The sequence below is a fragment of the Syngnathus leptorhynchus genome, chromosome 10 (genome assembly GCF_054491065.1).
Source record: "Syngnathus leptorhynchus isolate UIUO chromosome 10, UIUO_Slep, whole genome shotgun sequence".
NCBI classification, from domain to species: Eukaryota; Metazoa; Chordata; class Actinopteri; order Syngnathiformes; family Syngnathidae; genus Syngnathus; species Syngnathus leptorhynchus.
Genome location: NC_141204.1, coordinates 11650191 through 11664034, shown reverse-complemented (window position 1 = coordinate 11664034; position 13844 = coordinate 11650191). Strand labels below are relative to the sequence as shown.

Here is a 13844-nt window from a genome sequence, read left to right as displayed (position 1 = left end):
AAGAGAGTGTGTGAAGAAGGGTGCCGCTGCAATTGTTGATGCAGCTCCAAAGCTATAGGAGGACATTAGCGGCAGCCGAGTGGCCATTGACACGGCAGCGGAATAGACGCATCGCAGTCTGCCAGTTACTAGGCAACAGTCTTCCCCAAAAAATGTGGGGGAAAAGCACACGGGCCTAACTTTGTGTTTGCACGGCATATCAGCCATATTAGTTGGCCACCGCGGTGGGCACTCAAAATGGACGTGTTAGTTCCCCGCCGAGTTTGAAGGTAGGGATGCTACTCAGTGTGTCAGCGGCGAGTCAGCGTGCGTTAGGCCAGTGTTATGCAGCGACAGCATGCTCGTGTGGCCTTTTTAATGTGCTGTGGATAACAATGTAGCAACACGTGTGTAACACAATGCATGCGTGCGTATGTGCGTGTGGGTGGTTTTGATTTCTTCTCTTCTTCTCTCTGTTCCAATGCTTCCCCCTTCTCCTATGCAGCAAGGACAAGTTTGGAAGGTTTGCAAAGTTTATCACCTTCCACCGATGAACCTCCCTCTTAATCCGCCTCACCCACCCTTTGACTCCTTCCTGGTCCCACCCTTCTTTCCTTCCTCCCCTACTGGCCACTCATCTGTTGGTCCTCTGCGCTTTTTCATGTTTCAATTAACCAATGTGGGCTACTTCACAAGCACTCTAAGAACCAAATTTGCTTACGTTACATGTGATGGATTAAAAAAATGACAGCAAGTCAGTCAACCCTTGTGTTGTGCAGATTGATGATGAGTCCAGTTTTAGATTCTGTGTTACATTTTCTCTCTTGATTGATACCAAACAGTGTTGCTGGATTATGTAAATAGTTATCAAAGGCCATGAATGTAATCATACACAGTATGAACAAAAGCTAATGTTCTCACTGTGCAATTACACTTTGATGATGTCTGGACATTGTTAAAGTTATTGTTGCATTCAGCCAGCAAGCAACATGTTTTGTGCCCATAAAAGCAGCTTTTTGCCAATTAGCTTGTTTCTAATGTTCATATGATGAAATAAAACAGCTCAAAAATTCCATATAACAATAATGCGCTACTGCAAAGCACAACTATTGTAATTCAGATACCATAACAGCACGTCAACGGTCTCCAACGGACGCTATCAATGGATCGATGTTAGCTAATTTCATGCAGCCTACCACCCGTGGAACCTATCCCTCTCAACATTAGACACACAGAAACCAGAACAACAAAAATGCTCGGAATGAACATTCTTCCACGGCCACCTCTGACGTCCGGGAACTCAACATTGCGCGGACTGGCTAAAGGTTAGCATCCAGTCATCAACCTGAGCTCTACTTTTGTTGCCTGACGCACACATCGCTCACCAGGCCTGTTGAAGCCATACATACTCAAAGTCACAGATAGTGCAGTCAACCCGGAGCTTGGGGATCCCAAATGAACAACAATACAAAACTTCCTTAAAATGTCACCAAAACATCAAACCAATTCTAAAGCGGTTTACGGAACAGCTGAAAAGCCAATGATAGCTGAGACGCACTCGCAATTCGACCCTTTCCAGAAGGCCAGCGGTAGCTGCTGGAGAAGGCAAGATGTCGGTCTGTTCCGGTGTCCTGGCAGCCGCTTCCACACTCCTCCCCCACCACGCCCAGTCATTGCCACGCCGTCCTTCCATTGGCTGCTCTGTTCCCTCCCTCCCTCCTACCTTTCCTCCATCCTTCCATCCATCCATCCATCCATCCATCCATCCATCCTCCCTTCATTCATTCAGCCAGGCAGCTTTCTGCTCTGTGGCGCTTCATGTCAGCAAAATCCTGCAGTCGTAGTTGAGTCCACTTGACGTGAAATCAACTACAAACTTGTTAGCTGCAGACATGAAGATGTTCCTCGGTTGAGCGTTTGAAGCTCTTGCATGTTCTAACACCCGAATGCACAATCGTTACGCTGAGCCTCGGCAAATGCGGAACGTCCACACGTCGACTCTAAACGCATGTGAGAAGCTCCCGTGTCTCGACATTACATCCGAAAAACGTACGTGTTGTCAAATTGGAGTTCAGCCAAATCTGCCGGCGGAGCATTGCGAAATCATTGGAACAGAGAAAGGAGAGCATTTTACTCGGCGCCCTCACTTTTTAATTTGATATGACATTTGCACTGCGTTGTGGTGGTGGTTGTATATCAGCGACGCAGTGTGGCCTTGAGAATAGTTTTGCTTGTGCTGTGGTCAAGTAGACTTGAAGTGTTCCATCTTAAAAGCTCGTCTGTTGTTGGGTTGGCTTGCGCCTATGCTTTTCAACGGTGAAGCAGTGTTTGGTGCTTGGATCTTGAATACGGAAAAAACATCAGGAATAACTGTGGGTGTTAAGTTATGTATCGTTATGCCACTTGAAGTAATGTATTATTTTGGCATTAATGTGGCACAATCTAGTTACTACAGCAACCACTATGACTCATTACTACTACTCAGTCAAGGGTTAGGGTTTTCAGTGGATGGCGCATGCATGAACTGCAGCTTCCTCACCATTCACAACTACGCCACCATGATGCATGAGCTCCGTCGCTTCCCGCCACTCAGACGTCTTCTCGCTGACTACCATCACACACAGCGCCACCAGTTGGTGTGGAGGCTAATCAGCTAAGAAAGTTAACTTTAATCATGAAAATCCACATTTAGTTCATTTTGACATAACATTTTTCCCATTGAAATGTGGTGACTTTCTTCTTGAATAACGAGGCTCTTTTCAAGTTGTAGCTGCAGGGGTGGGAAAGTGGTGCCGTAAATTTGAAACATGAAAAGCACAGATGGACTTTCCACTTTTGCAAAGTGGGTACTCTACCACTGATGGCCACTTTTTGAGGAAGCCGGCTACTAGCATGGTCTTTTTTTTTTCTCCAAACATTATCTTTTGCGTCTAAACTCGTCAACTCGTGTGTCCTCCTCGATAGGCATGCGGAGACCCCAAGGCCAAGCCCTCCTACCTGGTGGACAAGAACCTGGAGTCTGCCGTCAAGTTCATCGTCAGGAAGTTTCCTGCCGTGGAGACGCGCAACAACAACGTGAGTGCGCCTGCAGTTTGATTGGATTTGGATCCTGAAATGAGTATTATGTCAAACTGTTATTATCTCCAAAGTCATCAGTCCAGATCTTTGGAGAAGATCGCCGCTTTACTTTGTGTTTTATACAAGATGCTTTATGGATGTTTTTGTGTGTGTGAAGCAGTAGTAAAACCCATGTTGGGATGGAAATGCGACATTTACTCTGAAGTGTTACCAGCTCAGTGGCCTAGTAGTAGAGTGTCCGCCCTGAGACTGGAAGGTTGTGGGTTCAAACCCCGGCCGGGTCATACCAAAGACTATAAAAATGGAACCCATTGCCTCCCTGCTTGGCACTCAGCATTTAAGGGTTGGAATTGGGGGGTTAGATCACCAAAAATGATTCCCGAGCGCAGCGCCGCTGCTGCTCACTGCTCCCCTCTCCCCCAGGGGATGGATCAAAATCACATGGGGATGGGTTAAATGCAGAGGACAGAGCCCTTTGAGACTGCTTGTGATTTAGGGCTATATAAACTTGACTTGATTGATTGATTGAAGTGCTCGAGGAAAACAAAAAGTGTGTGTGTGTGTGTGTGTGTGTGTGTGTGTGTGTGTGTGTGTGTGTGTGTGTGTGTGTGTGTGTGTGTGTGTGTGTTTCTGCATGCGCGTGGAGTCATGACGCCAAATGTTTCTTTAGCTAGCGGCATGTGTGCTTACGTGAAGCGCGCTCGTGCGTTTTTGGCTAACAGCTTGATTTAATATAAATGTGCACAAATGGTCTCTTATGTTCTTTTCTGTTTGTGTGTGTATTTGTTTTGCATGCTAATCCTGGCTTATTCCGGACTTGTGCTTTTTGGTAAGTTTATGTATTTCATTTGAGTTTTGTAACACTGCAATGGTTTCTTTGCACATGTTCTGAGGCTATTTTTTTGTCTGTTTGTTTTGCTCTAGCCGCATTCTATATTTTTTTATGTTACGTAGTCTAGTGCGTCTACTCGCCGCATTATAGTGCGTGTGCCGGCAGGCTAATTGACCTGACTTGCTGTCGATGTCCCTTTCAAAGTGTGCCTTTTAAGAGCTCTTTATATTCACCAGGTTTGCTTACTAGAAAATGAGCCCCGACCCCAACTAAAATGAGTAGTGGTCTGCATTCTAGTTGGGCGTTGTGATGTCAAGACTCTTTTGTGATGTCACAGCAACAGTTGGCTCAGCTGCAGAAGGAGAAGTCGGAGATCCTGAAGAACTTGGCTCTCTATTATTTCACCTTCGTGGATGTCATGGAATTTAAGGTTAGAAGTGCTACCGGCAATATTTTGAGAAGAAGGTGTTTCACCAACGTTTTGTGTGCATCAACAGGACCACGTGTGTGAGCTGCTCAACACCATCGATGCCTGCCAAGTCTTCTTTGACATTGTAAGCCCACTCGTCAAGAGAGTTCTTTGTTTGTAGTGCGTGACGGGATCGTTTTGTTTGCTTCAAGACGGTGAACTTTGACCTGACCAAGAACTACCTGGACCTGGCGGTGACGTACACGACACTCATGATCATACTGTCACGCATTGAGGAGAGGAAAGCCATCATCGGCCTGTACAACTACGCTCACGAGATGACGCACGGCGCCAGGTGAGCAAAACGCATTCCGATTTTACGCCCACCGAATCAGGTGACTTCTGACATGTGTGCCTGTGTCTCTGCGTTTGTGTGTGTGTCGCAGTGACCGCGAGTACCCCAGGCTGGGCCAGATGATTGTGGATTATGAGAACCCTCTGAAGAAGCTGATGGAAGAATTTGTCCCCCACGGGAAGGTAGTCCATCGATGCTCATTGCACCTTAGCATGTTTGCAGTTAGAGTAGAGCTATGGGCTTGAAAAAAAAGATATAACATAGTGACCCCTTTTGTACCTGTTAAAGATAAACAGGTAAGAGGTAATCAAAGGTGTTTTTGGACCCAATCAGTCAATCGAGATCAATCAATGCCACACTACAGTCAGGAAGCGCCAGATTGAGTACAAGTGCAGAGACTTGCTTTGGAGAACTGACCTATATCAAATGCCAATAATGTCATTTCCACATGCAATTGTGATCAATGTCCCCCCCCCCCCCATCAAATATAAAAAAAAAAAAACACTTTGCTTCTCCGGTCAAATAATACTTGTAATAATACACAATATAATACACATGGTAATACACATTACAAAACAAGATCCAAAACGCAAAGGGAATTCTTCAAACCACGAGTGCATAGCGTGTCGGCTAACGCAAATGCTAGCAATTTATTTGCTAGCATTGTATGGAAAGAAAAACACGGCGACTTGTATTGACAAGCACAAACGACTGCAAATCAGTATGTGCCTTTGCGCAGTCTCTGTCCGACGCTCTGACCAGCCTTCAGATGGTCTACCCCAGAAGGAATCTTTCCGCCGACCAGTGGAGGAACGCCCAGCTGCTCTCGCTCATCTCAGCTCCGTCCACCATGCTCAACCCCGCACAGTCAGACACCGTAAGTGGCGACTCGCCGTCACCTTCCTCCCAAACGAGTTCATGACCAGATCAACTCAAAGTCTTTGTCTCTGGCTCTCTGCAGATGCCCTGTGAATACTTGTCCCTGGACGCGATGGAGAAGTGGATAGTTTGTGAGTGGCGAAGCGAGGTGTCCGTGTTCCCGACAGAGCTTTCTGATTGGCTTTCTTGTTTCCAGTTGGTTTCATTCTGTGTCACGCGGTGCTGAACAGCGACGCGGGAGCGTTGTCGCTGTGGAAGCTGGCGCTGCAGAGCTCCACCTGTCTTTGCCTCTTCAGGGACGAAGTCTTCCACATCCACAAGGCCGCCGAGGACCTCTTTGTCAACATCCGAGGGTACAAATGAGTTTGAAAAGAAAATCTCAAATGCGATCCTTTTTTCCCAGCATCCATTGAACCAAGTGCGTTCTCCCCCAATTTGTGTTTTCCAGGTACAACAAGCGCATCAATGACATCAGAGAGTGCAAGGAACAGGCCCTGTCTCACGCGTGCGTACGAGCGAGCGAGCGTGCTCCGTCCCCGGCTGCCGTCGCATCGTCAACTTGCCAAACTGATTTCTTGATTTCCTTTTATGCGCTTGCGACCCGTTCATCTCATCTCCCTTGGGGATTCTGACTCAGACGTCTCGCCTTTATTCCCCCCTCTTTGGCTTGCCCACATTTCATCCTCTGTACTTAATCCACCTTGATGGTTATTCTGGTTCTTGCCGCCACGGCTGTCACTTCCTCACTTTGGTGTCTGGCGACGATTGTCCTCAAAGTGTCAACGCTGACTTCCTCCTTCTGTCGGCCCGACTCCACAGAGGCTCCATGCACCGAGAGCGCCGCAAATTCCTTCGGTCCGCCCTCAAGGAGCTGGCCACCGTCTTGGCGGACCAGCCGGGCCTGCTGGGTCCAAAGGTGGCACCGTAAATCAATTTTCAACACGCACGCTCTTTGAAGAGGTGCTGACCGACATCTACGCTCTCCTTTTAGGCCTTATTTGTCTTCATGGCGTTGTCGTTCGCCCGGGACGAGATCATCTGGTTGCTACGGCACGCCGACAACATCCAGAAGAAAAGCACGGACGATTTCATCGACAAGTATGTGCGCGCTCTAAAGGTCTGGCCTGGGCACATGCATCCGCACTGACCTGATAAATTTTGCACTTTGTGCGCCAGACACATTGCGGAGCTCATCTTCTACATGGAGGAGCTGCGAGCCCACGTGAGGAAGTACGGCCCCGTCATGCAGCGTTACTACGTGCAGTACTTGTCCGGCTTTGACGCTGTTGTACTCAACGAGCTGGTGCAGGTGATTTTTACAAAAGTGCCGTCATGGCACATTTGCATTCAAACTGTTCAAAAGGCGGCCTTCCGGTTTTTCAATCCATGGCTACATTTTGGCTGTATTTCACTTTTGAAAAGTCAAGACAGATTTCAGACACTTATTTTCATTGAGTTATTATTTTAAAGTACTTTTAATTGATTCTTTTTATTTTGCTACATTTAGGCATAATGTAATTTTGTTAATTTTGTGTAATTCTTTCAATTTGTATTTGTGTTTGACTACCTTTTGGCCGTTGACTCAACGGCTGAATTGAATCGGCCACTGCGGTTGAAACCGGACTCGTGTGTTTTGTCCGCCAGAATCTATCCGTGTGTCCGGAGGATGAGTCCATTATCATGTCGTCCTTCGTCAACACGATGACCTCACTCAGCGTCAAACAAGGTAAGTTCCGTGGAAGCGCCCATGGCGGAACGTGCCATCTTTTGCCGAGAACTGACGGACGCTGTCAATTGCGTTTTGCAGTCGAGGACGGCGAGGTGTTTGACTTCAGAGGCATGAGGCTTGACTGGTTTCGACTGCAGGTTTGAAAGCGCTCCTCTCTCTCATTGTCTGAAGACAGTCGTGGCTGCTTTTGTGAACCATGTTTGCTCTGCGCAGGCCTACACCAGCGTGTCCAAGGCCAGTCTCGGTATCGCCGACCACAAAGAGCTGGGCAAAATGATGAACACCATCATCTTCCACACCAAAATGGTGGACTCACTGGTAGAGATGCTGGTGGAGACCTCTGACCTCTCCATATTCTGGTAAGCTTGAACAGGCACCCGGTGGCGGCCATGACGACTGTTACATTACAAGGCATTATGCCGCCACCCCCCCTTTTCTGTTCCGTCCATGATTATAAAACGGTGCGCGCGGGGGCATGCAGTTTCTACAGCCGTGCGTTTGAGAAGATGTTCCAGCAGTGCTTGGAGCTTCCGTCACAGAGCCGCCACTCCATTTGCTTCCCTCTGCTTTGCACACACTTCATGTCCTGCACTCACGAGCTTTGTCCCGAGGAGGTGAGTGAGCGCAGGCACGCACATGCGATCGCAATATGCTGAGTGCGGCAATCAGCATCTGCCCCCGTCATGCTATCTGCTCCCCCTCCCTGTAGCGGCACCACATAGGGGACCGCAGCCTGTCGCTCTGTAACATGTTTCTGGATGAGATGGCCAAACAAGCGCGAAACCTCATCACAGATATCTGCACTGAGCAGTGCACCCTCAGCGACCAGGTAGGAAGGCCATCGTTCATTTTTCACCGACCTACGGAATCATTCCACTTCCATTCCGTCACGTGATGGATAGTTGAGCTTGATCATTAAGTTGACTTGACGTGCGATGCCAAATCAAATCGCTGCGCTCGACCCGGTGATCGTGTTCCATCTGTTGGAGCGACCCTCCGTTAGTTCTTCCCCTTTGCCCGCAGCTGCTTCCCAAACACTGCGCAAAGACCATCAGCCAGGCTGTTAACAAAAAGAGCAAAAAGGCCACAGGAAAAAAGGGCGAGCCGGAACGAGAGAAACCCGGAGTGGAGAGCATGAGGAAGACCCGACTACTGGTCACCAAGTAAACCCCCAACCGGCCACCCGCAACGCCGCCAGAGGCTTTTATGCTTTCTAACCTCCATTGTGCTCTTCCTCCTTCTCCAGTCTGGACAAATTGCACACGGCGCTCTCGGAACTCTGCTTCTCCATCAACTACGTTCCTAACTTGGCGGTGTGGGAGCACACTTTCACGCCAAGAGAGTACCTCACCTCCCATCTGGAGATCCGCTTTACCAAGTAAGGATCTACCTGAGTGGGGTAAAACTGAATTAGACATGAATTACCCAAGTTGGGACTTGCTTGAGATGAAGTGGGACTTGTTTGAAACCCGACGGCAAAGAAGAGAGTCCAAGGCGCCAGATGTGACCTGGATCAACTGTTTGCAGGTCCATCGTGGGCATGACCATGTACAACCAGGCCACTCAGGAGATCGCCAAGCCCAGCGAGCTGCTGACCAGTGTGCGGGCCTACATGACGGTTCTGCAGTCCATCGAGAACTACGTCACCATCGACATCACGCGGGTCTTCAACAACGTCCTGCTGCAGCAGACACAGCACCTGGACAGCCACGGGGAGCCCACCATCACCAGCCTGTACACCAACTGGTGCGGCTCTCGCTGTTGCCCTAGGATGGCAGCAGCGCCTGCTCTTGACAACTTACATTTATGGTATTGTCACGGCAACCGACTAGCCTTAATGCCAGTGTTCAAACTGTGACGTAGGTACCTGGAGACGTTGCTCCGGCAGGTCAGCAACGGACACATCGCGTACTTTCCCGCCATGAAGGCCTTTGTCAATCTGCCCACGGAGAACGAGCTGACCTTCAACGCTGAAGAATATTCTGACATCTCAGGTACTCTCGCCCACGCGTCCTCTACGCTAAAAGGTAAAAAAATAAAAAGACAATCAGCGACTGTCCTTGTGCTCCCTGCCAGAGATGCGCTCTCTGTCTGAGCTGCTGGGTCCATACGGCATGAAGTTCCTCAGCGAGAGCCTCATGTGGCACATCTCCTCGCAGGTGGCCGAGCTCAAGGTAGGAGCAACGTGCGGCCTCACCATCCCGAGCCTCACAATAGCCACCAACATGTGTTTGTGCATGCAGAAATTGGTGATGGAGAATATGGACGCGTTGACCCAGATGAGGACCAGCTTTGACAAACCCGACCACATGGCAGCGCTCTTCAAGAAGCTCACTTGTAGGCATCGCTTTCTTCATTATTTCCCATTAAGGAGGCATTTGACTGTTTGGGGCAATTCTTTAGCTCAAATCTGATTTCAAGCGATCACAATCCAGCTCTGTTTATAGAAAAATCAGATGACAATAGCATTTTTAAAATGTTTGCTTGTTTGTCATTGTGCCATGTGACTTTTTGTAGCCGTGGACAGCGTCCTAAAGAGGATGACTATCATCGGAGTCATCTTGTCATTCCGCTCCTTGGCCCAGGAAGCACTGAGAGATGTAAGAAAGGCAAAAATGTGCACGCACTCACTGGCACATTAAGTTTGTCATGCTAGCTGAGGTCAGCCCTTGAAACGCTGAACATGACTTGGTTTCTGAGCAAAAAGCAGAGCACACTAGCTTCTTGTGGGACAGAAACAGTGACCTTGACACGGCTTGTTTTCCTTCATCATTCCATCCATCTTTCCTTGCAACAGACCAATTATCGTCCCTACTACCAGCCACAGAAATTATGTCATAATGTTTATCTACATCCAAGCTCTTATGATGATGATGGTTAAGTGCTGCTCAAGTGCCACTAATAGTTCTCCTCCACAGGTGTTATCATGCCACATTCCCTTCTTGGTCAGCTCGGTGGAGGATTTTAAGGACCACATTCCCAGAGAGACAGATATGAAGGTATACCCGCCACAAAAAGCTTGGTTCGAGTTTGTGGCGCAACATCTTTGTCCCTATTCAGGTGGCCATGAATGTCTATGAGCTATCTTCCGCTGCGGGTTTGCCCTGCGAGATCGACCCTGCCCTGGTGGTGGCGCTGTCTTCACAAAAGAGTGGTAGGAGGCATGCACTTTGACAGAGCCATGCGGGCTCGTCTTAAACCATTTCTACGATTGTAGAGAACATCAGCCCGGAGGAGGAGTACAAGATTGCGTGTCTGCTGATGGTGTTTGTGGCCGTTTCCCTGCCTACACTGGCCAGCAATGTGATGTCACAGTACAGCCCCGCCATTGAAGGTACATGCGATGGCTGGCCAATTGGGCCACAAACATAATCACAATTTACTTTTTCATATCACTCAAATCCCAAACATGATCACAATTTTTGCCAGTCTTCAAGTATCTGCAGTAAAAAAAATTGATATTTTTAACTAATTAAACTTTAATTAAATTAGATAAAAATATCAAACGTATAGGCTACAAGTATCAGTCGTAGGACACAAAATGATGTGGCGGCCAATGTGTGTTGTTGCCAATTTGAGTGGCGTCAGGCTACAGAAGTGAACTCGACTTTTCCCTATTTGATTAAAAAATAGCACTCAAGTGAAGGCGGCTTCTGAGCGGAAGAAAATATTCAAGGACGTCCCTGTCGTGTGTTGTCCCAAAAAGAAGAGCGAGATATCGCCGTGTTGCGACTGCGGCAGAAGGCGCATCGGCAAATGTCATTTACTGCTCCAGTGGCACGAGGCCTGCGAAGGGTGGCCGCGATTGCTTCATTACGCCGCTTACCTCCAGGCTGAGGTCACTCCACTCGCTGGGGCTAATTAAAGGTGATTATTGCAAAAAGGCTGCACTGGATAAAGTTGATTCTTCGAAACGAGAGCCTCTTGATAGATTCATTGAAAGGCAGCAGCACTAACAACCTTGAAATGAAAGGCGCCATTGTTATTAAGGGCTGTTGGAAGAGGATAATGACTGGTAATGGGCTCCATTGTTAGTGTGCGGGTGTCGCGTGTCGGAAGCGCCTCTCCATATCACACATGATCATTGTGTGTTGTCACTTTAGCTTGGGCACAAATCCTTGAATGACCTCCAGCTTTTCCTGTCTAAAAGGACTCATGTTTATTTTCAATAAATCGATCAACTGAGATCACATGGTTGAAAAAATAATACATACGGGGTTTATGTATTATTTTATCATTTTAATTTTATTATTATTTTTAAAATGCTGGATTAAAAACAACCCACTTTGGGTTAAAAATTTAACCGACCCAGGACGTTGCGTCAATTTGACTCAACTTCATGGGTTGTTTTGTCCACAACAACTTTTTGGACTTGACAAAACGAGCTTGTTTTTTGCAAAACAAGTTCCTGGGTCGATCCAATTCATATCCAGGCAGTTTTAAGAGCGTAAGGATAAGTGGAATGGAAAATGAATAATTACATTTTAACTCAACGCATTTTTGGGCGAGGGGGGGGGGGTACGTTGAACCAAATAGCCATTTGGCACGACATCAAAATAATGTTTTAAACCCTTTGTGGACCGACCATATTTTCCCCATATTTTCCAAGATGAGGAGTCATCTTGCCACTCGCATGAGAGAGAGGAGCTAGGCTGTCCTAAGCGTGTGTCTTTGCTGTCCCCTGCAGGCCACTGTAACAACATCCACTGCCTGGCTAAAGCCATCAACCAGATCGCCGCCGCACTCTTCACCATCCACAAAGGAAGCATCGAGGACCGCCTCAAAGAGTTCCTGGCTGTAAGAACCTTCACCTTACTACACATTATTGTTTTTGTCGCGGCAGACGAAGCCAGTGGTTGTGCGTTTGCGCCACCCATCAATCTCCTGCTGTGTGTGTCTTTTTTTCATTGTTTGTTTGGTTGCAGCTGGCCTCGTCCAGCCTTCTGAAGATTGGCCAGGAGACGGACAAGATGACAACACGTAACAGAGAGTCGGTTTACCTGCTGCTGGACATGGTGAGATTTAGTCCGTGTTCAATGAGGTCGCGCGATGAAATGCCTTTTGATCGTTGCAGTTGAACATTTTGGGGATCAAATCAAATAGCAGTAGAAAAGTGACCGACCACAAATTGCACCCTTTTTGTCGTGCTGATATGTGTTGTTGTGTCAGATTGTGCAGGAGTCCCCCTTCCTGACCATGGACTTGCTGGAATCCTGCTTCCCTTACGTGCTCCTGCGTAACGCCTACCACGCTGTCTATAAGCAGAGCATCAGCGCCAACGCATAAACACGCACGCATCCAGCCAGCCACTCTGACCGTCTGCTACCTCAGTAGACGCAAAAGTCAGACATCTCCACACACGACAGTGTTCTTGCACCTATCTGCCGCCTGCAAATCCATGTATGCTACCAGTAGGGACCTCACTTTGAAATACACACACAAATACACACACACACACACCATAGCACCAAACCTCTGTCTAATGTCAAAGTGGCATTATATGAGATCTATGAGAATATGCCGCATCTATAGGAAGCTGTAAAGTTTCCTGTGCGTGGGGGGGGCGTCAATTCCTTACAGATTTTCACTAGTGGCAGCAAGCAGTGAAGGTTTAGAACTGTTTGGAAATGCCACAAGATACTGCCAAATCACTCCTTTTACAACAGTGCTTTGAACTCTCCTTTTGTCCAAGAATTAAGAATTGCTTATAGAGCCTTCACAACAGCCACAAAACACTACTTTTGTCTAAAAAGCAGCACCTCAATCATCTTGAACAATGTTCCCTGGCACCCAAATGCTACAAAATGGCGGCAAATCGTTAATGTTGTTTTAATGAAGTCCCTCATCCTACTTGATGACAGCAGGAAAAATAGCAGAGTTCTTCTTAAGTTCCCACCAAAAATATGCAAATACAGAAATTTGCCAAACGCCAAATGTTCGCGGGTTCACTGGACTGGACTGCTAGCACATAAAGACATACACATGTAAATAAGTACATATGATGGCTGACTGACCAACAACGTGACACATACACACGAGCTGGATTAGTTGGGGATCAGTCTACATTTGTTGTCTTTTTAGTCCTTTTTTTTTTTTTAAATATTATGTCATGCTGATGCGATGTGGACCATAAGCGTGGCAAAACAAAACAAACCCAAGTGTGTGTTTGTTATACGAGGACAAAAAATATAAATAGTATATATAAATAAATATACAGTATATATATCGAGTTGACACTAAACTAATTGACGGCTTGTATGTGGTGGTGACGGATTTGGATGGTTTCCTTCCTTGATGTTTTTCATTTTTGCTCGAGGAGGGTGGCTGACGTTTGCTTGCTGTTTGTGGACATTTTCCATTTATTACACGGACAGCCCGGTCATTATGACGCTTTGTAACATTTCATAGCAAAAACACACACGCATACACTTGTAACATGGTGATTTTGTTCTTTTTTAGCTAGTGGTAACATGAACTCTTTGTGGGTTATTTAAAAAAAAAAAAAAAAAAGGTTTTTGATGTGAACTCAACTGGTCTGTTTTTACGTTTTCTTACTTTTTCAATTTGCCAATCATTCTAACAA

The 13844-nt window shown here is 47.1% G+C and overlaps 1 protein-coding gene across 3 annotated transcripts in view; it reads left to right on the top strand.

Annotated features, from left to right (window-relative positions):
* Positions 1-13844, top strand: part of nckap1 (NCK-associated protein 1) — a 17546-nt gene extending 3702 nt beyond the window's left edge. For 2 of the 3 annotated variants that reach the window (XM_085921352.1, XM_085921354.1), the window contains 30 exons: positions 2944-3054; positions 4227-4319; positions 4387-4443; positions 4511-4653; positions 4745-4835; positions 5393-5530; positions 5615-5663; positions 5729-5885; positions 5981-6037; positions 6352-6448; positions 6524-6630; positions 6709-6841; positions 7177-7258; positions 7340-7398; positions 7475-7620; positions 7743-7875; positions 7971-8090; positions 8285-8424; positions 8508-8639; positions 8789-9007; positions 9125-9255; positions 9338-9435; positions 9505-9598; positions 9779-9861; positions 10180-10260; positions 10322-10415; positions 10479-10595; positions 11949-12058; positions 12187-12276; positions 12431-13844. In XM_085921352.1, coding sequence (XP_085777478.1) covers positions 2944-3054; positions 4227-4319; positions 4387-4443; positions 4511-4653; positions 4745-4835; positions 5393-5530; positions 5615-5663; positions 5729-5885; positions 5981-6037; positions 6352-6448; positions 6524-6630; positions 6709-6841; positions 7177-7258; positions 7340-7398; positions 7475-7620; positions 7743-7875; positions 7971-8090; positions 8285-8424; positions 8508-8639; positions 8789-9007; positions 9125-9255; positions 9338-9435; positions 9505-9598; positions 9779-9861; positions 10180-10260; positions 10322-10415; positions 10479-10595; positions 11949-12058; positions 12187-12276; positions 12431-12547 — 3279 coding nt within the window. In that variant the 3' untranslated portion in view covers positions 12548-13844. The remainder of the gene's footprint in view (positions 1-2943; positions 3055-4226; positions 4320-4386; positions 4444-4510; positions 4654-4744; positions 4836-5392; positions 5531-5614; positions 5664-5728; positions 5886-5980; positions 6038-6351; positions 6449-6523; positions 6631-6708; positions 6842-7176; positions 7259-7339; positions 7399-7474; positions 7621-7742; positions 7876-7970; positions 8091-8284; positions 8425-8507; positions 8640-8788; positions 9008-9124; positions 9256-9337; positions 9436-9504; positions 9599-9778; positions 9862-10179; positions 10261-10321; positions 10416-10478; positions 10596-11948; positions 12059-12186; positions 12277-12430) is intronic. The other variant, XM_085921353.1, reaches the window with a different exon arrangement.